We start from the raw sequence: 22,926 nt of genomic DNA on the forward strand, positions 1-22,926 counted from the left end.
GCCGGAAGATAGTAACCATGTCAGAAGGCCTTTTTGTTTGTGTGGTCAAAAGCCACATTAATCCCTTGTCTCCTTCACTAAGATTTTGACTGCAAGGGTAACTAATGATATTGAAGTCCTCAAGCTGATTTATTTAAAGGTGCATTATCTAATAGAAATAAAAAGCAACTGGCCATAAAATCCTCCTAATATGTCACAGAGACTCAGGAATAATGTTCATATAACAAACTGAACTCACCACCAACAACAGTACAGCCAAAATATTTGCATTAAAAAAAAATCTTTTACAGACTGCAAATCATGTTTATGTTTTGAAATAATGTTTTGGCATGTGGCGCCACCTACCGCCGTCTACCAATCATTGCGGTCAGTAGAGTCTCAGCTGCTGAGCGGGTTGCCAGTTACGTCTGAGCTACAATGGCAGAGAAAAAACGAAACCTAAAAGACCTTGGTATTTTGAATTTGAGTGTAGTAACAGTTTTTGGCCACATTCTTACATATGGCACCTAGAATCTTTTTTAAATGACATTTGGTTTTCTCCCATTTCTTCTGACAGGTAACATACTGTAATGTGGGATACTTGAGTGAAAATTCAGACAAGGTAACTCGAAATATGAAGACAACAAAAACTCAAGTGTTCATTTCTTTGATGTCTGTCTCCATTTCCACTCAGAGACCATGTGAAAGTTACGTGCATGTGTTGTACAGTTCTGTGGTCATCAATAAACCACAAACGGCTAAAAGGTTAAAGATTCAACAGCACATTTTTTCTCATATCCTTTATTTCAGCTCTTCTTTGCACTGCTGTTGCTAATTGTTGTATTTCCTTTTGTTTTCAACAGGTTAAAGCACAAGATGATGTAACATACAGCACAACGGCTCTGTTTTCATCCCAACATATTCAGTTGTCAGCTGTGATTCCCTTGTTTTGTCGTTACTTTTATTTTTTATTGTTACATCATTTATTGTGGTTCAAGCTTAGGTTAACGTAGGCAGTTGTTGTTGATAAAATGTTACATTTTTCCGAAACAGCCTTCTTCTTCCTGTGAAATGGACTCGAGACAGAATGACAGACATTTCTAAATTTAGTAGTTTATTTGAGCATCTGCAGCAGTTTTATATGAAACAAACAAAACTACATTACAACTTTTATGCCAAATGTTTCTGCTGGGTCTGAAAAAAACAACAAAAACTAAACACAAAAAATAGTTAACCATTAACTTTGCTGAAAATATTAAGTCTGAACTTATGTACGTTATGAACTGTCAGAGACACTAACACTCTGTGTTCATCATCGGCTCTAAGGCCTCGGTCTTCTGAGAACGGCTTTCAGTCAACGTCTCATTCTCATGGTCTTCATTGTTACCATGTCCTGGAGTCAGCTGTTGTGGTGAGTGTTGACCTTTCACCTTGAAAATGTCACACTTCTCAGGAAGCAGTCCTTTGTTGAAGAGCACAGACGCCAGGTAGGAGAACAAGATGATGGCAGCAGTGGCCAACAGCATGGAGATGGTCTTCACTGGAGCGTACTGGACATAAACACCGTCCTCAAGAACACATCCTGGGAAGTGGAGGACAACTGGAAGTCCTATTAATGGGATGCCACTGAGCAACCTCACCACCAATCCCACCACAAAGCCCATTACAGCTCCGTAACCATTGGTGATATTTAAGAAGAGGACGCAGACCACATGAGGGAAGACTAAGATGTAGGCCACTTCACCAGAAAGGAACCAGAACAACAGAAGACTCTCCTTTGCCTGGGATAGTAATGTACCAACCATACCAACTACCAAGATAGTGAACCGGATCACCCACTGAACATCTGTGTCTGATGCCTGGAGAAGACAGTGGAGAAGAAGGGCTGAAGAGCTTGCAAACATCTTTAGAACTACCTTCTTTAACATTAAGTCCAACTCACCTGTGGCTTCAGGATGTTCTTGTAAATGCTGGCACTGACGATGGAAGCTGAAGAAACTAGAACAGAATCAGCCGTTGACATCACAGCAGCAGCCACGGCTCCAATTCCAATAATGGAGATGAATGACGGGGTGAGGTGCTGCAAGGTGAGGGGTAGGATTAGAGCTGCTTCTCCACGTTCATATGGAGACGGGGAACCATAGGACGTCAGGTTCCAATCTGAGGACAGATGGGCACATTGTCTGTTTGAGGGAATCTGCACTAAAGTGGACCATCTCATGAAAGTCAAAGATCCAGGTTCAGTTCAGCTAATCTTTGAGAAATTGTTTGAATGAGAAAATGATATGACGTGAAAACCCTTTGGTTGTGTTGATAAATTAGTACATACAGAGATAACTTAAATTGTTTTCATCATAAACATCTCCCCAATGTCTGGGAGAGATTTTGACCAGATGCTCTGACCAGTTCAGTAAATGTGTCGGAAAAGAAAGCTTGGGAAATCAACCACAATCAAAAATTACGATCAAACATGAGCTCATATAGACATGAGATTTCATCCAAACCTGTAGATGCAGCAACTGCTCCAATCAGTACAGGTGGTATTGAAAACACAGGTAAGATGAAAGCAGAGATCAAACAAATGACCTTGGCCGTCTTTAAGGAAGAAGCTGCTAACATCCTCTGGTAGATAGTCTGATACCCTAGAAACGACATCATCTGAAGAAAAATTAAACATTTACAGCTGGTAATAAACAATGTTAAGGGAGTCGCTCAAATTTGTGCATAATACAGTGTCTTGATGACCAATTTTTCAACTTACGAATAATAAGAAGTCATCAATCATGATCCAGGTAGTTTTTGCTTCTGGTGATCCAAGCCAGGGACCATGTAAGGTGTTGTTCATCAGAGTGTCTCTAATGTCCAAGCAGTTCGGGTTTGTCAAAACAAAGGGAACACAGAGCCACTGCAGAGATAAATGACAACACAAATAAAAACATGTACAACATCCAACTCACGATCAAATAGTAAAACAAACTCACCATAGTAGTGAATATAAGAACAAGCTGTATGACATCTGTGTAGGCCACAGAGTAGAAGCCTCCAAACAGTGTGTAGATGATTACGATGGTAGAAGAAGTCCACACACAAACGTTGTAGGACAGGTCCATGATCACGCTCATGGTTCCTCCTGTCAGAAACAATGACTTAGTGGAATTCTGTGTGGACACAGTCTGTGTGTGCAGCATAAACACTGCAGTTTCAATTCAAGTTCCCTTAAAAGCCTGTATTTGTGTTCATTGTGTTTCAGTCACTGCGTTAAAAGTCAGATTTTAGTTGGACTAAGACAATAGTGTGGTTTTCTGAGTTTCCTGTAAACATGCAAGTCACAGTAAAGTCAAACTATTCTTGGTTGGACTAAAGCCGTGTTTCCATCAAGTGTAACAGTTCGGTACGTTTTTTTTTTTTTCCATTAAGAATAGTACCAAAATAACCAAAAATAAATGTTGTCCCCAACCGTTCCAATTTTGGTACCCTTCCCTTGCGTTACCAAAGTAATGTACGGTACGGGTGGAGCTGGACAGTCAGTTGACGCCTGCAGTCTCTTCTATAAATCCAATTTCTCCGCATGTATACCTGGACTCGGAAAGTTGTCTGATTGCCTCACTCAGTCGAGCTATGGCCACAGCGCCACTAAGCTGTGCATGTAAACATAGTGCCTGTTACTTTATACCATAATGTATCGGAAGTAATTTTCACTTGCTCTAACGGTCATTGTAAAGTGAAGAGTGTAGTTGGTGTAACTAAAATGTCTTCAGTGTGAGAATCACAAGGCTTGACTGAAGACCCACAACAATTGGGGACATTGAGTGTTCTTGAAGTCAGTTTTTATTGTGATCTATGGAGAAACTGGATGGTTCTCCTCTCACTCAGATAGATGCTGTTCAAATTCTGTAGGTCACTGAACTTCGTTCGTCACATTGTGTGAAACTAACTAGAAACTAGTTTTCTGGTATTTATGGAATTAGTAAACCTGAGAGCAAACCGAAGCTGTGAACCTTCCAGTCAACAAAAAGTTTTGATTGTAAAAAAAAGTACTGTTTATGATGAAATGAAGTTATGAAATACTACATTTCAAAGAATACATGTAAAAAATTCCTAGATTTGTTTATTTATTGTTCAGTGGACACATGGACCTTTCACTAAAGGTTGACCTGTAAGTTTTAAAGTTTGAATGAAGTGTCTTTGTTGAAGTGGGGTGGAATAAGAGGAAGAATTCAAAACAATATGGCTTTAAAACAACAACATATTGCAGCAATCCCACAAATAACGTGAGTGTGTGTGTGTGTAGCTTACCCAAACTAATAAATGCGAGTGGAATCCACAATATATCAAGCATAACTGTGATCAAGCACATTCCACCTGTTAGCACCTTTCCGTACTTGGCATGGAAAGGATCCAGCATCGTCACACAGTTCTTTTCTCTCAGTGGCTTAGTGAACAGCAGACCACCTAGATTTAAAGATGGACGGAACACACACATCACAATCAGTCATAATAATATTTATAATTATAATAATATTGCAGTGAAATAAAATGAATATGAATTTTTTTTTAAAACCTACATATAATATAACCAATGCTGTATGCAACAATGATGGTGGCTACTCTTATTAGTCCCATAGATGGCGTGTACACAATCTCAGCCGTGCCGACAAGTGTGCCTCCTCCAACCATTGAAGCTACATCATGGATGGATGAGTGGATGATGAATCACAATTAATGACATTCAAACTGACTTGGCAGGAGGTCTGGTGTGCAACATGATCCTCATGGAGCTTCTTGTCCACGAAAGAAGCTCCAGGATGTTTGTAAAAACAGACCCGGAAAGATTTTTTTTTTTTAATTATTTTTAGGTGAATGCAATACGTTTCTTTTCATTCCTTCAGTGTAAAAAAAAAATGTTTCCTTCTTTAAGAAATTATCAGAGTGATTCAAGAAAACAGTGCCCAAAAACCAGATTTTATTATTATTATTATTATTATTTCAGCCAAATAACCAGCCCCAACTGTTTTTCAGTATCCTTCCCTTAGAATACCATATTATAATAGGAAAGGAAGGAGCTACACCTCTCTGCCGGCAGTCAACTAACTAACTCCCTTGTGAAGTGGCAGCTAAATCCTTAACACCTGGGTCTTTGCTTTAGGAGATTTTTTTTATCCTGGTTGGTAGATGAACAGCGTTTTTTTTTTTTTTTGCAAATAAAACACATGCCAGGCGCTGTAGCATAATTTGCTTTTCCAAGTAACACCTGAAAGCCGATGTTAAAGTTCTGTGGATTCTCTTGCTTATTAGAATCACCAATGGGATTATTTTCAGAACAGAACACATTCAGTACACATTCTTGCTTTAAAGGGTTCTTGTCTTGAGTTCTTGAGCCTTAATAAGTTCTAATGGTGTCAGATGTGGATCCTGCAGCACTGGAGTCATAGATACCCCATTAATTCAGGAAAAAGAGCCAAACACATGGGGAAGTTTTCAGGATTTGATCTCAGTTGTGTATAAAGAAGACTTCATCAGTGTGAGACAAACGTAAGTCATGTATATTTGCAGACGTCACTTCAGGCTGACACTTTATTGTACATTTAAATTTTTTATTCAGTCCTATTAAATTTGTATATATATTTTTTCTGTCTTATTACATTTGTATATTTTTTTCTAATTTCAGTTGTCCTCACCTGTGAATGTGAAGACCCCCATCACGCAGCCGATGTTCCTGTTTCCCAGCAGAGCCATGTCCACTTTACTGGCTCCAGTTTTCTTTTGTTCCTTCCTGGACTTGAAAGAGGCCCAGATACCGGTACCAAGGACCAGCAGGTAGAAAAGTGCCATCACTATCGCTCCTGGGACGTTCACTGCCATGATGAACCAGCTGACTGACTTACACACCGATCGCTTTCAGACTAAATAAGACTCTGACTGGAGAAACAGGTAAATCAAGAACGACAGAAGTGCTGGAGTACATCATTATTGTCTCATGGGTATTTGGAAACAAACACAATCAATTAGGCATGCACCGATTGCCATTTTTGAGGCCGATTCCGATTTTTCAAGAAGTTTGACCTACCGATACCGATTTTAGCCGATTCCGATTTTTCAATTTTTTAAACCACTTTACAGCATACAGAAATATATATATTTTTGCATATTTTCTTTATTAGAACATTTTAACATATAAATACAATCAGTTCACATCCAATATCCAACTAAAAATACAAAAACGAATCACTACCTGTATGTGTAGTTTATTTAAGTTTAAACATATTTCACAACATAGTACCTACACACAAATAAGTAAATTAACTAATGACCAAGAGCGCACATCTCTCTCTTTCTGTGTGTCTCTCTCTCTCCCGCCCCGTGCCTCGCGCTCTCTGCTCACACTGGTTTAAATGACAAACAAACAAATGCTGATCAAACGTTTTGTGCAAGTGATTTAAGGTCCCGACTCTTGTCCCAAATATGACAGGCTTCGTTCAGTGATTGAAACCCATATATAAACATTAATGAAACGTTTACATGCAGAGCACTCACTCGCTAAGCAGACAGCAGCGCCGCGGATGTTGTGTAATCAAATACACCGGCACGGCGATATATTAAAAATTCATATCATAACTGAAAAAAAAAAAAAGGTATTCGGTGTGAACCGGTATACCGCCCAGCCCTACACTCTACTACATGTGCGTGTAGCCGCGTGCACGTGTGTTGCTGATGCTGCGCGATGCGGGTGCATTTGATCGGCTTATTAAAATCGGAATATTTCTGTCTGATCGGCCGGTTCCGGTCACTGGCCGATTAATCGGTGCATCCCTACAATCAATCAATCCGCCACCGTGTTAAAGGTGGGGTGGGAGATCATTTTCTGGAGCATTGCTCCCCCCTTTGCACGTACCCCTCTTCGTACACTAATCCCGCATGCTCAGAAGACAACTCCAGAGCTAGTGCTAGTTTGCTAAATCCAACGAGACAGTTGCAGCAATGTTATGGCAGAAAATGTGCCAACAACAGGTGTTGGTCACAAACAAAAGACATTTTCCTGGGAAAGCTACTGCCAAGAAAAAGACTGATGCAGAGCAATCCAAGTCAGAGTGAACAACAGTCCGTGGAGACAACTGAAATCCCACAAATGGCTACAAAGTGATGCCATGTTGACCCTGTTTCTACTGGACAGGTAGGTTAACTTTATGTCTGTGTGATCTTTTGAGAGAATTTGTTGTTTTTCTTTGTCATCACATTGTCATTTGAAGTATCCAAAAAACATTGTCAACGAAAAGTATCGAAAGTTACCGATGCTGCGCAATACTTGAGAATCCGTGTTTGTTCCTGTGCTCTAGAGGCGTAGCTTCGGGGGGGAAGTATGAAGTCAGGGGCTTGGACTTTTTAATTCAAAATGTAACCATGCCTTAATAATTTTCCCAGGATCTCCAACCCTCCATACCCTGGTATATATACAGTAGTATATTGGTACCATGTCGTGGCAAAATCTTAGTTAGTTCTTAGTAAGTCCATTTATGTTTTTGTGATAATAGTACTCTCCATGACTTAATGTCAATAAGTTTTCATACCCTGGCTGAATTTTTGCCAGAGAATGTTTGGCCTTATTTCAGAGAATATGAACGCTAATACAAAAACGTTTTATTATAAGCCAATAATTGTGTTTGCCCTTTATAAGTCATAATGACAACAGAAATTACCCAAATAACGCTAAGTAAAAGTTTACATACCCTGGAGGTTACTACACCAATGAGCAGCAGCTGTCTTTATGAGTTTTATTCTTCTTGCATGAGAACCAGACAGCACGGGGCATCAATTTAGCAAAGGAAATTACTAAAATCTTAGTATTTAGCAGAAGAGTCTGATGTATTTAACGATTGGTCTGGGAATCTGCTGATACCAGGTACAGAGAAGAACACTAGAACCTTGGGAGGAAACACGGCTGTTTGTTATATTACAAAGCCATTTTCCGTGACACTTGAATATTTCTTGTTATGTTAAATGGCAACAACCATGTAATGAATACTTCATTCTTCATTCAAACCTCATAATTTTCGGGTTATTTACGAGTGTAACAGTTACTTCATCCAAAAAACTTACTGAATGCAAAAGCCTCACCTTGGAGGAGTATAAAATCCACTTGTATAAAAAGAGAAAAACAGGAAGTGATCGGTCTTTAACAGTTACTCACAGTTTGTTCAGTCGGCTTCCTCTTCATCCTCACTCAACTCACAGGTGAGTCATTTTAAAATTACTTATATACTTATTCTGTCACCCTCCTGGTTATACTTATCCTGGAAATACCAGTTATACTGGAAAGTGTCTTTCCAGTATAACTGGTATGAAAACACTTCAGGTTGTTAAACTTCATAAAGACCTGGATGACCTGTGACCTTCTACTTTTAAACTCCGACAAACCTAAACCCTAAACACCTTAGAAAAAAAACGTTCTAACCACATTGTCACTATAGATGACATTACCATGGCTTCTGGTTCCATTGCAAGGAACCTTGGAGTTAATTTTGACCATATCATTTGACTCATGCATTCAACAAGTTTTCCGGAACAGCCTTCTTCTGTCTGTGAAATTGACTTAAGACAGAATAACAGACGTTTCTACTTTTAGTAGTTTATTTGAGCATCTGTAGCAGTTTTATGTGAAACAAACTAAATGACGACTTTTACGCCAACTGTTTCTGCTGGGTCTGAGAAAAATAACCAAAAAATAATTTAAATGGCCAATAAATAAAAAGGAAAAATTAAAACAAAACGCAATAGTTAACTTGAACTTTGCTTAAAATGTTAAGTCTGGACTTATGTACGTATGAACTGTCAGAGACACTAACACTCTGTGTTCATCATCGGCTCTAAGGCCTCGGTCTTCTGAGAACGGCTTTCGGTCAACGTCTCATTCTCATGGTCTTCATTGTCACCATGTCCTGGAGTCAGCTGTTGTGGTGAGTGTTGACCTTTCACCTTGAAAATGTCACACTTCTCAGGAAGCAGTCCTTTGTTGAAGAGCACAGATGCCAGGTAGGAGAACAAGATGATGGCAGCAGTGGCCAACAGCATGGAGATGGTCTTCACTGGAGCGTACTGGACATAAACACCATCCTCAAGAACACATCCTGGGAAGTGGAGGATAACTGGAAGTCCTATTGATGGGATGCCACTGAGCAACCTCACCACCAATCCCACCACAAAGCCCATTACAGCTCCGTAACCATTGGTGATATTTAAGAAGATGACGCAGACCACATGAGGGAAGACTAAGATGAAAGCCACTTCACCAGAAAGGAACCAGAACAACAGAAGACTCTCCTTTGCCTGGGATAGTAATGTACCAACCATACCAACTACCAAGATAGTGAACCGGATCACCCACTGAACATCTGTGTCTGATGCCTGGAGAAGACAGTGGAGACGAAGGGCTGAAGCTTCCAAAACATCTTTAGAACTACCTTCTTTAACATTAATTCTAACTCACCTGTGGCTTCAGGATGTTCTTGTAAATGTTGACACTGACGATGGAAGCTGAAGAAACTAGAACAGAATCAGCCGTTGACATCACAGCAGCAGCCACGGCTCCAATTCCAATAATGGAGATGAAGGACGGGGTGAGGTGCTGCAGGGTGAGGGGTAGGATTAGAGCTGCTTCTCCACGTTCATATGGAGACAGAGAACCATAGGACGTCAGGTTCCAATCTGAGGACAGATGGGCACATTGTCTGTTTGAGGGAATCTGCACTTAAGTGGACCATCTCATGAAAGTCCAAGATCCAGGTTCAGTTCAGCTAATCTTTGAGAAATTATTTGAATGAGAAAATGATATGACGTGAAAACCCTTTGGTTGTGATGATAAATTAGTACATACAGAGATAACTTAAATTGTTTTCATCATAAACATCTCCCCAATGTCTGGGAGAGATTTTGACCATATGCTCTGACCAGTTCAGTAAATGTGTCGGAAAAGGAAGCTTGGGAAATCAACCACAATCAAAAAATTAACAGTGAATGCTGAGTTTATTGGACACATTGGAAAAATATTTCAAAAAAATGCATATGCACACAAAAACGCATCCGGTATGCAAAAGGCCTTTAGAGGTGCTGATTCTCATACCGCACTCTGCTGCCAGTAGCACCAGCAGACCTTGCAGCCTAGGGGAAATGGCTGTGCGAAACATAGACCATCCAGATTCCAAGACCCAGCCACCAGGCATTCTTCGTTGGGCCCCAGGCCTGTTTGTTGGTTTTAGTTTAAGATGCTTAATTGGCGTTACACTGAGCTTCATCTCATGCGAGTGAGGTTTACCTGGTCCCTGTTGATAAATCTGGACATGTAGTTATGATCCATCAGTCTGAACAGACCATGTCTGGTTGATGCTGATATTGTGACCCACAACACTGAAGTTGGTCATCATGTTTGTAGTAGTTGGCAAACAATAGATAGCTACTGCTCTCTAGTGGTTGATACACCCCACATGCTGCTTTTCAGATGCTTTGGTGTCATAATTGCTGCTCAGGAACATGGTTTAGCTTGTGTCCTCCATTTTCACAGCAGAACAACAAAATAGCACTCTTTGTCTGTTTTTGTTAAATATTTTGAATTCAAAACTTTTCTTCGATTAAACTCTAATGCAAGCAGGAAGTCGTTTGAGATATAAATCTACATAACAAGAAAACATTTCAGGATTCAGTGATTATAATACGATCAAACATGAGCTCATATAGACATGAGATTTCATCCAAACCTGTAGATGCAGCAGCTGCTCCAATCAGTACAGGTGGTATTGAAAACACAGGTAAGATCAAAGCAGAGATCAAACAAGTGACCTTGGCAGTCTTTAGGGAAGAAGCTGCTAACATCCTCTGGTATAGGGCCTGATATCCAAGACTTGATATCATCTAAAGAAAAATTAAACATTTACAGCTGGTAATAAACAATGTTAAGGGAGTCGCTCAAATTTGTGCATAATACAGTGTCTTGATGACCAATTTTTCAACTTACGAATAATAAGAAGTCATCAATCATGATCCAGGTAGTTTTTGCTTCTGGTGAACCAAGCCAGGGACCATGTAAGGTGTTGTTCATCAGAGTGTTGCTAATGTCCAAGCAGTTCGGATTTGTCAAAACAAAGGGAACACAGAGCCACTGCAGAGACAAATGACAAACACAAATAAAAACATGCACAACATCCAACTCACGATCAAATAGTAAAACAAACTCACCATAGTAGTGAATATAAGAACAAGCTGTATGACATCTGTGTAGGCCACAGAGTAGAAGCCTCCAAACAGTGTGTAGATGATTACGATGGTAGAAGAAGTCCACACACAAACGTTGTAGGACAGGTCCATGACCACGCTCATGGTTCCTCCTGTCAGAAACAATGACTTAGTGGAATTCTGTGTGGACACAGTCTGTGTGTGCAGCATAAACACTGCAGTTTCAATTCAAGTTCCCTTAAAAGCCTGTATTTGTGTTCATTGTGTTTCAGTCACTGCGTTAAAAGTCAGATTTTAGTCGGACTAAAGCCATGTTTCCACCAAGTGGAACAGTTCGGTACGCTATGTTTTTTTTCTTTTCCATTACGAATAATACCAAAATAACCAAAAATAAATGTTGTCCCCAACCGTTCCAATTTTGGTACCCTTCCCTTGCGGTACCAAAGTAAAGTAAGGTACGGGTGGAGCTCGACAGTCAGTTGACGCCTGCAGTCTCTTTAATAAATCCAATTTCTCCGCATGTATACTTGGACTCGGAAAGTTGTCTGATTGCCTCAGTCAGTCGAGCTATAGCCGCAGCTCCACTAAGCTGTGCATGTAAACATAGTGCCTGTTATGTTATACCATAATGTCTCGGAAGTAATTTTCGCTTGCTCTAACGGTCATTGTAAAGTGAAGAGTGTAGTTGGTGTAACTAAAATGTCTTCAGTGTGAGAATCACAAGGCTTGACTGAAGATTTGGGGACATTGAGTGTTCTTGAAGTCAGTTTTCATTGTGGTCTATGGAGAAACTGGATGGTTCTCCTCTCACTCAGAGAGATGCCATTCAAATTCTGTAGGTCACTGAACTTCGGTCGTCACATTGTGTGAAACTAACTAGAAACTAGTTTTCTGGTAGAAAATCGTGCATGGAACCTTCCAGTGTTGAGTGTAAAAAAAAAAATACTGTTTGTGATGAAATGAAGTTATGAGTAAAAACTTCCTAGATCAGTTTATTTATTGTTCAGTGGACACATGGTCATGGTGCATCAACAGTTGGAGAGCTTTCGCTAAAGGTTGACCTGTAAGTGTTAAAGCTTGAATGAAGTATCTTTGTTGAAGTGGGGTAGAATAAGAGGAAGAATTCAAAACAATATGGCTTTAAAACAACAACATATTGCGGCAATCACAATGTGTGTGTGTGTGTGTGTGTGTGTGTGTGTGTGTGTGTGTGTGTGTGTGTGTGTGTGTGTGTGTGTGTGTGTGTGTAGCTTACCCAAACTAATAAATGCTAGCGGAATCCACAATATATCAAGCAAAACTGTGATCAAGCACATTCCACCTGTTAGCACCTTTCCGTACTTGGCATGGAAAGGATCCAGCATTGTCACACAGTTCTTTTCTCTCAGTGGCTTAGCGAACAGCAGACCACCTAGATTTAAAGATGGACAGAACACATACATCACAATCTGTAATAATTATAATTATAATAATATTGCAGTGAAATAAAATGAATATGATTTTTTTTTTTTTAAACTTACATATAATAAAACCCATGCTGTATGCAACAATGATGATGGCTGCTCTTATTAGTCCCATAGATGGCGTGTACATAATCTCTGCCGTGCCGACAAGTCTGCCGCCTCCAAACGCTGAAGCTACATCATGGATGGATGAGTGGATGATGAATCACAATTAATGACATTCAAACTGACTTGGCAGGAGGTCTGGTGCGCAACATGATCCTCATGGAGCTTCTTGTCCACGGAAGAAGCTCCACAATGTTTGTAAAAACAGACCCGGAAATATATATTTTTTAAGCTCACATAGAGTGGTCCTGTTGCACATATATGTGAGTTATGGAGGTCTACTTACATACATTAACTTGTTTTTATGGTTAAAAACCTCCTAGTTGCTGTAAACGAGCCGATAGAAATCCACTTTTCTGACGCTGATCCCCAGCCGCGATATTTCAGACTCAACTCTCACCCTGGCTTCCCAACTGTCTTGTGATTGGCCAGTACCCGAAAGTGACATATATAGCACACCCGCTCTCAGAAGCGCAGCTCCCCCCTCTGGAACAGTGGATGCACTGCTACTCATTATCAAAACATTGAAAACAATGTGATAAAGCAAAAATAGCTTTGTCACGACTCCCCGTCCCAGTCCCTTTAATGACTTTGACCCGGAGTCTGACCCAGAGTCAGAAGACACTGTCGCTCGTGAAACACCTCCACAACGGACGATATTCTTATTCTGCGGTTCAATGTACGTAACCGGATGTGCCCGGAGCAGGAGGATCTGCTGTTCCGGGGAACCGGTGTTTACGTAACCGGACCGGGTTTTCTCAGAGATCAATACAATAAAACACAGCGTTCTCAGCAGTGGCTGAACTGATTGTTTTGAACCTTCAGGGCTTCTTAAACAAGGTAATGACGCAGATACACACTAAAAAACAGCGTTTATTGTAACCTCCGATCTAGGTCCGCTTTAAATTATTTTAGGTGTATGCAATACGATTCCCTACATTCATTCAGTTTAAAAAAAAAAAAAAAAAACGTTTTCTTTTTTAAGAAATTATCGGAGTGATTCAGGAAAACAGTGCCCAAAAAACTGATTTTTATTATTATTATAATCATTATTATTATTATTATTATTATTATTTCAGCCAAATAACCAGCCCCAACTGTTTTTCAGTATCCTTCCCTTAGAATACCATATTATAATAGGAAAGGAAGGAGCTACACCTCCCTCCCGGCAGTCAGCTAACTAACTCCCTTGGCAGCTAAATCCTTAACACCTGATCTTTGCAGGAGATTTTTATTATCCTGTTTGGTTGATGAACAACGTTTTGTTTTAATTTTTTTTGCAAATAAAACACATGCCAGGGGCTGTAGCATAATTTGCTTGTCCAAGTATCACCTGAAAGCCGATGTTGAAGTTCTGTGGATTCCCTTGTTTATTAGAATCACCATTGGGATTATTTTCAGAACAGAACACATTCAGTACACATTCTTTTTTTAAAGGTCTTGTCTTGAGTTCTTGAGCCCTAATAAGTTCTAATGGTGTCAGATGTGGATCCTGCAGCACTGGAGTCATAGATGCCCCATTAATTCCGGAAAAAGAGCCAAACACATGGGAAAGTTTTCAGGATTCGATCTTGTGTATAAAGAAGACTTCATCAGTGTGAGACAAACGTAAGTCATGTATATTTGCAGACGTCACTTCAGTATGACACTTAATTGTGCATTTTCCATTTTTTATTCAGCCCTATTAAATGTGTATGTATATTTTTTTAATTACAAAGTATTTTTTTTTCAGTCTTATTACATTTGTATATTTTTTTCTCATTTCAGTTGTGCTCACCTGTCAGTGTGAAGACCCCCATCACACAGCCGATGTTCCTGTTTCCCAGCAGAGCCATGTCCATTTTACTGGCTCCACTTTTCTTTTGTTCCCTCTTGGACTTGAAAGAGGCCCAGATACCGGTACCAAGGACCAGCAGGTAGAAAAGTGCCATCACTATCACTCCTGGAACGTTCACTGCCATGATGGACCAGCTGACTGACTTACACACCGATCGCTTTCAGACTAAATAAGGCTCTGACTGGAGAAACAGGTAAATCAAGAACGACAGAAGTGCTGGAGTACATCATTATTGTCTTGTTAAGCATGATGCGAAGAAATTTAGAAATTATTATTTTTCATAAGCCAATAATTGTTTTTGCTCTTTATAAATCATAATGACAACAGAAATACCCAAATGACGCTAAGTAAAAGTTTACATACCCTGGAGGTTACTACACCAATGAGCAGCAGCTGTCTTTATGAGTTTTATTCTTCTTGCATAAGGAACAGACGGCACTTGGCATCAATTTGGAGATTAATCAGTGGCCGGACGATGGAGAGTATTTTCATCTGGTGGTCAATGAAGGTAAGAGTCTGCTTGTTATCTTTCAACACATTTTAACATACGCTAAAGATGTGTTATGAATTAAAAATAATAATGAATATGAATTCATGATCATAAAAAATGAATTTAGGTCATTACGTAGCTAACATTTTAAGTTAACATGACCACAGTAAATACTATTTGTTTTTCCTCCAGATACACCCAGTCTTGAGATGGATCATCAGGAGATTAACCATCTGTTGTTACCATGGTTTCTCTGAAGAAACACAGTGGTGCAGGCTGGGCAGAGACTGTGTCACAGCACTGTAGCGGGAAAATAGACGGAAAAGAAATGACCGTGAATTCTACAATTCGTGTTTCTACTGTGACGATGAGCAAAGTGATGATACAGAGCAGCGGCTGGTACAAGTGTGTTCAGGGGGAACTACAGATGCCGGTGCACATCACGGTCACTGAGAGACCTGTAACAAGTAAGTCACTATAAACATACCATTTTGGGTGGTGTTTACTTTATGTCTTTGTGATCATTTGAGACTATTTGTTCTTTTTTCATTGTCATCACGTTGTCATTTGAACAAGTGTCTAGTTGACAAGTGTCAGAAATACCCAAATGACGCTAAGTAAAAGTTTACATACCCTGGAGGTTACTACACCAATGAGCAGCAGCTGTCTTTGTGAGTTTTATTCTTCTTGCATGAGGAACAGACGGCACAGGGCATCAATTTAGCAAAGGAAATGTCTAAAATCTCAATATTTAACAGAGGAGTTTGGTGTATTTATCGATTGGTCTGGGAATTTGCTGATACCAGGTACAGAGAAGAACACTAGAACCACAGGCACTGTCTGACAGTCACTGAACTGAAATACGGCTTGTGATTTCGGCTCACGATTGTTTTTTCAGGATTTTCAAGTCTTTTCAACTGATCTACACTTTGGCATAATTTGATTTGATTCTTGTGTCGGACGTCACGCTCATGACTCTTCCAGTGACCACATTCTCTTACCAATCAGTTGCCGGCAGTCTGTTGACGTCACATTTTAGTTTTGGCTTGCTTGGAACCTCGCCAGAGCAGGTACCAAAAGACGCTATGCAAGAAAAAGCAAAAAAAACTGAGTAGAGTCGAACCGAGTCAAGTCGTGCGAGAACTGTAGAACTGAAAAGCTAATATGAAACTAGTTAGCACTAAAAATTACTGCATCACATAAATCTAACCAACTGAACTCAATATGGCAGGCACAGTGTGAATCTGTGTTAGGATGCTGCAGGCCTCGTTGTCACTGTCACTATAGATGACATGACCATGGCTTCCAGTTCCACTGCAGAAAACCTTCGAGTTATTTTTGACCATATCCTTTTACTCATGCATGAAACTAATTTTCCGGAACAGCCTTCTTCTACCTGTGAAATGGACTCGAGACAGAATAATAGAAGTTTCTACTTTTAGTAGTTTATTTGAGCATCTACAGCAGTTTTATATGAAACAAACAAAACTAATTCACGACTTTTATGCCAAGTGTTTCTGTTGGGTCTGAAAAAAACAAAAAAAAATATCTAAATGGCAATGAATAAAAAGGAAAAGACACTAACACTCTGTGTTCATCATCGGCTCTAAGGCCTCGGTCTTCTGAGAACGGCTTTCGGTCAACGTCTCATTCTCATGGTCTTCATTGTCACCATGTCCTGGAGTCAGCTGTTGTGGTGAGTGTTGACCTTTCACCTTGAAAATGTCACACTTCTCAGGAAGCAGTCCTTTGTTGAAGAGCACAGACGCCAGGTAGGAGAACAAGATGATGGCAGCAGTGGCCAACAGCATGGAGATGGTCTTCACTGGAGCGTACTGGACATAAACACCATCCTCAAGAACACATCCTGGGAAGTGGAGGACAACTGGAAGTCCTATTAATGGGATGCCACTGAGCAACCTCACCACCAATCCCACCACAAAGCCCATTACAGCTCCGTAACCATTGGTGATATTTAAGAAGAGGACGCAGACCACATGAGGGACGACTAAGATGTAGGCCACTTCACCAGAAAGGAACCAGAACAACAGAATACTCTCCTTTGCCTGGGATAGTAATGTACCAACCATACCAACTACCAAGATAGTGAACCGGATCACCCACTGAACATCTGTGTCTGATGCCTGGAGAAGACAGTGGAGAAGAAGGGCTGAAGCTTCCAAAACATCTTTAGAACTACCTTCTTTAACATCAATTCTAACTCACCTGTGGCTTCAGGATTTTCTTGTAAATGTTGACACTGACGATGGAAGCTGAAGAAACCAGACCAGAATCAGCCGTTGACATCACAGCAGCAGCCACGGCTCCAATTCCAATAATGGAGATGAAGGACGGGGTGAGGTGCTGCAAGGTGAGGGGTAGGATTAGAGCTGCTTCTCCACGTTCATATGGAGACGGGGAACCATAGGACGTCAGGTTCCAATCTGAGGACAGATGGGCACATTGTCTGTTTGAGGGAATCTAAGAGGAGCTTACTGCACTAAAGAGGACCATCTCATGAAAGTCAAAGAAAATTGACCACAATCAAAAACATAACAGTGAATGCTGCGTTGATTGGACACGTTCTTGAAAAATATTTCAAAAAAGTGAATATGCACACAAAAAAACTCATTGGGTGTGCACACTGCTGCCAGTAGTACCAGCAGACCTTGCAGCCACCTCGGGAAATGTCTGTGCTAAACATGGACCATTCAAATTTCAAGACCAGGCCCCAGGCCTGTCTGTTGGTTGTATTTTAAGATGCTTAATTGGCTTTAAGGTGAGCTTCATCTCATGCTAGTGAGGTTTACCTGGTCCCTGTTGACAAAACTGGACTTATAGTTCTGATCCATCAGAGTATGAACAGACCATGTCTGGTTGATGCTGATGTTACCTACGACACTGAAGTTGGTCATCATGTTTGTAGTAGTTGGCAAACAATAGCTAGCTACTGCTCTCTAGTGGCTGATACACCCCACATGCTGCTTTTCAGATGCTTTGGTGTCATGATTGTTGCTCAGGAACATGGTTTAGCTTGTGTGCTCCATTTTCACAGCAGAACAACAAAATAGCTCTTTGTATGATTCTGTTCATGGCTAAATATTTTCAATTCAAAACTTTTCTAATGTAAGCAGGAAGTCCTTTGAGATATAAATCTCCTTTACAAGAAAACAGTTCAGGATTCAGTGAATTGTAATACGATCAAACATGAGCTCATATAGACATGAGATCCAAACCTGTAGATGCAGCAGCTGCTCCAATCAGTACAGGTGGTATTGAAAACACAGGTAAGATCAAAGCAGAGATCAAACAAATGACCTTGGCAGTCTTTAAGGAAGAAGCTGCTAACATCCTCTGGTATAGGGCCTGATATCCAAGACCTGACATCATCTGAAGAAAAATTAAACATTCACGGCTGGCGATGAACAATGTTAAGGGAGCCGCTCAAATTTGTGCATAATACAGTGTCTTGATGACCAATTTTTCAACTTACAAATAATAAGAAGTCATCAATCATGATCCAGGTATTTTTTGCTTCTGGTGAACCAAGCCAGGGACCATGTAAGGTGTTGTTCATCAGAGTGTCGCTAATGTCCAAGCAGTTTGGGTTTGTCAAAACAAAGGGAACACAGAGCCACTGCAGAGACAAATGAAATGAAAACACAAATAAAGACACACAACATCCAGCTCACAATCAAATATAGTAAAACAAACTCACCATACTAGTGAATATAAGAACAAGCTGTATGACATCTGTGTAGGCCACAGAGTAGAAGCCTCCAAACAGTGTGTAGATGATTACGATGGTAGAAGAAATCCACACACAAACGTTGTAGGACAGGTCCATGACCACGCTCATGGTTCCTCCTGTCAGAAACAATGACTTAGTGGAATTCTGTGTGGACACAGTCTGTGTGTGCAGCATAAACACTGCAGTTTCAATTCAAGTTCCCTTAAAAGCCTGTATTTGTGTTCATTGTGTTTCAGTCACAGCGTGACGGCAGTTCCACTCCCGGCCGCCACTCTCGCTGCTGAGCTCAACTGAACTAAGAAAGGGACGAATCAGTTCATGAAGTGATCCAAGTCAGTTCGTTCACTCAAATGATTCGTTCTTTCGAACGAATCACTCATGACCGACACGACACTAACGCTATGTAGGTTTTTGCTTTTCCTTTAGGAATAGTGCCAAAATAACACCAAAGTAATGTACGGTGCAGGCTTATGATGAAATGAAGTTATGAAATATTAAATTGCAAAGAATACAATAAAAAATTCCTAGATAAAATTCTTTATTGTTCATTGAACACATGGACATGGTGCATCAACAGTTCGGAGAGCTTTCGCTAAAGGTTGACCTGTAAGTTTTAAAGTTTGTATGAAGTATCTTTGTTGAAGTAGGGCAGAAGAATTCGAAACAATATGACTTTAAGACAACAACATATTGCAGAAATCCCACGTATAACGTGAGCGTGTCTATGTGTGTGTATGTGTAATATAGCTTACCCAAACTAATAAATGCGAGGGGAATCCACAATATATCAAGCAAAACTGTGATCAAGCACATTCCACCTGTTAGCACCTTTCCGTACTTGGCATGGAAAGGATCCAGCATCGTCACACAGTTCTTTTCTCTCAGTGGCTTAGCGAACAGCAGACCACCTAGATTTAAAGATGGACAGAACACACACATCACAATCAGTCATAATAATAATTATAATAATGTTGCAGCAAAATAAAATGAATATGATTTAAAAAAAACAACTTACATATAATATAACCCATGCTGTATGCAACAAAGATGGTGGCTATTTGTATTAGTCCCATAGATGGCATGTACATAATCTCAGCCGTGCCGACAAGTGCGCCTCCTCCAAACATTGAAGCTACATCATGGATGGATGAGTGGATGATGAATCACAATTATTGACATTCAAACTGACTTGGCAGGAGATCTAATGAGCTACATGATCCTAATACATGAGATTTGTAAAAACAGACCCGGAAAGATTTAAAAAAATAAATATTTTAGGTGAATGCAATACGCTTCCGTACATTCATTCAGTTTAAAAAAAAGAAAAAAGTTTTCTTTTTTAAGAAATAATTGGATTTATGTGTAATGGTATGGTACGGTAAGGGAAGGGAGGAGCTACACCTCCCTCCCGGCAGTCAGCTGACTGCCATCCCTCCCTTGTGAAGTGGCAGTTAAATTCTAAACACGTGACCTTTTCTTTAGCTGATATTTTTTATTTTGTGTATGAACACTGTTTTGTTCAGGTTTGTTCATGTAAAACTAATGCCAGGGGCTGTAGCATTATTTGCTTATCCTGAAAACTGAAGGTGGAAGTTCTACGGATTATCTTGTTTATTACAATCATTTTCTCCACAGAACAATACATATTCTTGTTTTAAAGGGTTCTTGTCTCAAGTGCTTGAGCCCAAATAAGTTCTAATGGTGTCAGATGTGGATCCTGCAGCACTGGAGTCAGAGATACACCATTAATTCAGGGAAAAGATCCAGGCATAATTGAAAGTGTTCGATCTTAGTTGTGTATAAAGAAGACTTCATCAGTGTGAGACAAACATAAGTGTAAAACCTCATTCATTCATGATTCTCAGATTAATCTGCATTACAAGTCATTTCGTATTCAGTCTTATTACATTTGTATATAATTTAATACAAATTAAATAAAAATAAACACATTTTTTTTGTTATATCTTATCATTTCAGTTGTGTTCACCTGTGAATGTGAAGACCCCCATCACGCAGCCGATGTTCCTGTTTCCCAGCAGAGCCATGTCCATTTTACTGGCTCCAGTTTTCTTCTGTTCCCTCTTGGACTTGAAAGAGGCCCAGATACCGGTACCAAGGACCAGCAGGTAAAAAAGTGCCATCACTATCACTCCTGGAACGTTCACTGCCATGATGGACCAGCTGACTGACTTACACACCGATTGCTTTCAGACTAAATAAGGCTCGGACTGGAGAAACAGGTAAATCAAGAACGACAGAAGTGCTGGAGTACATCATTATTGTCTTGTTAAGCATGATGCAAAGAAATTTAGAAATTATTATTTATCATAAGCCAATAATTGTTTTTGCTCTTTATAAATCATAATCACAACAGAAATACCCAAATGACGCTAAGTAAAAGTTTACATACCCTGGAGGTTACTACACCAATGAGCAGCAGCTGTCTTTATGAGTTTTATTCTTCTTGCATGAGGAACAGACGGCACTTGGCATCAATTTGGAGATTAATCAGTGGCCGGACGATGGAGAGTATTTTCATCTGGCGGTCAATGAAGGTAAGAGTCTGCTTGTTATCTTTCAACACATTTTAACATACGCTAAAGATGTGTTATGAATTAAAAATAATAATGAATATGAATTCATGATCATAAAAAATGAATTTAGGTCATTACGTAGCTAACATTTTAAGTTAACATGACCACAGTAAATACTATTTGTTTTTCCTCCAGATACACCCAGTCTTGAGATGGATCATCAGGAGATTAACCATCTGTTGTTACCATGGTTTCTCTGAAGAAACACAGTGGTGCAGGCTGGGCAGAGACTGTGTCACAGCACTGTAGCGGGAAAATAGACGGAAAAGAAATGACCATGAATTCTACAATTCGTGTTTCTACTGTGACGATGAGCAAAGTGATGATACAGAGCAGCGGCTGGTACAAGTGTGTTCAGGGGGAACTACAGATGCCGGTGCACATCACGGTCACTGAGAGACCTGTAACAAGTAAGTCACTATAAACATACCATTTTGGGTGGTGTTTACTTTATGTCTTTGTGATCATTTGAGACTATTTGTTCTTTTTTCATTGTCATCACGTTGTCATTTGAACAAGTATCTAGTTGACAAGTGTCAGAAATACCCAAATGACGCTAAGTAAAAGTTTACATACCCTGGAGGTTACTACACCAATGAGCAGCAGCTGTCTTTGTGAGTTTTATTCTTCTTGCATGAGGAACAGACGGCACAGGGCATCAATTTAGCAAAGGAAATGTCTAAAATCTCAATATTTAACAGAGGAGTTTGGTGTATTTATCGATTGGTCTGGGAATTTGCTGATACCAGGTACAGAGAAGAACACTAGAACCACAGGCACTGTCTGACAGTCACTGAACTGAAATACGGCTTGTGATTTCGGCTCACGATTGTTTTTTCAGGATTTTCAAGTCTTTTCAACTGATCTACACTTTGGCATAATTTGATTTGATTCTTGTGTCGGACGTCACGCTCATGACTCTTCCAGTGACCACATTCTCTTACCAATCAGTTGCCGGCAGTCTGTTGACGTCACATTTTAGTTTTGGCTTGCTTGGAACCTCGCCAGAGCAGGTACCAAAAGACGCTATGCAAGAAAAAGCAAAAAAAACTCAGTAGAGTCGAACCGAGTCAAGTCGTGCGAGAACTGTAGAACTGAAAAGCTAATATGAAACTAGTTAGCACTAAAAATTACTGCATCACATAAATCTAACCAACTGAACTCAATATGGCACGCACAGTATGAATCTGTGTTAGGATGCTGCAGGCCTCGCTGTCACTGTCACTATAGATGACATGACCATGGCTTCCAGTTCCTCTGCAGAAAACCTTCGAGTTATTTTTGACCATATCCTTTTACTCATGCATGAAACTAATTTTCCGGAACAGCCTTCTTCTACCTGTGAAATGGACTCGAGACAGAATAATAGAAGTTTCTACTTTTAGTAGTTTATTTGAGCATCTACAGCAGTTTTATATGAAACAAACAAAACTAATTCACGACTTTTATGCCAAGTGTTTCTGTTGGGTCTGAAAAAAACAAACAAA

At 40.0% G+C, this 22,926-nt stretch overlaps 3 protein-coding genes across 3 annotated transcripts; all 3 read right to left on the minus strand.

The window, feature by feature from the left end:
• Positions 1-1,274: 1,274 nt before the first annotated feature.
• On the minus strand, positions 1,275-5,841 carry LOC310933893 (high-affinity choline transporter 1-like; the record flags this gene model as incomplete). Its single annotated transcript, XM_083897463.1, has 8 exons — positions 1,275-1,838; positions 1,922-2,139; positions 2,484-2,637; positions 2,741-2,884; positions 2,961-3,109; positions 4,342-4,431; positions 4,545-4,661; positions 5,658-5,841. 8 exons carry the CDS (start codon positions 5,839-5,841, stop codon positions 1,275-1,277), a joined length of 1,620 nt encoding a protein of 539 aa, XP_083753589.1.
• Positions 5,842-8,814: 2,973 nt separating this feature from the next.
• Positions 8,815-14,728, minus strand: LOC310933894 (high-affinity choline transporter 1-like; the record flags this gene model as incomplete). Its single annotated transcript, XM_083897464.1, has 7 exons — positions 8,815-9,378; positions 9,461-9,678; positions 10,725-10,878; positions 10,982-11,125; positions 11,203-11,351; positions 12,521-12,610; positions 14,545-14,728. The coding sequence occupies 7 exons, from the start codon at positions 14,726-14,728 to the stop codon at positions 8,815-8,817; spliced, it is 1,503 nt and encodes a 500-aa protein (XP_083753590.1).
• A 1,946-nt stretch (positions 14,729-16,674) lies between these two features.
• On the minus strand, positions 16,675-21,016 carry LOC310933895 (high-affinity choline transporter 1-like; the record flags this gene model as incomplete). Its single annotated transcript, XM_083897465.1, has 7 exons — positions 16,675-17,238; positions 17,321-17,538; positions 18,331-18,484; positions 18,588-18,731; positions 18,813-18,961; positions 19,664-19,753; positions 20,833-21,016. The coding sequence occupies 7 exons, from the start codon at positions 21,014-21,016 to the stop codon at positions 16,675-16,677; spliced, it is 1,503 nt and encodes a 500-aa protein (XP_083753591.1).
• Positions 21,017-22,926: the final 1,910 nt, after the last annotated feature.

Source organism: Microchirus variegatus, assembly GCF_963457635.1.
Source record: "Microchirus variegatus genome assembly, chromosome: 11".
Lineage (NCBI taxonomy): Eukaryota > Metazoa > Chordata > Actinopteri > Pleuronectiformes > Soleidae > Microchirus > Microchirus variegatus.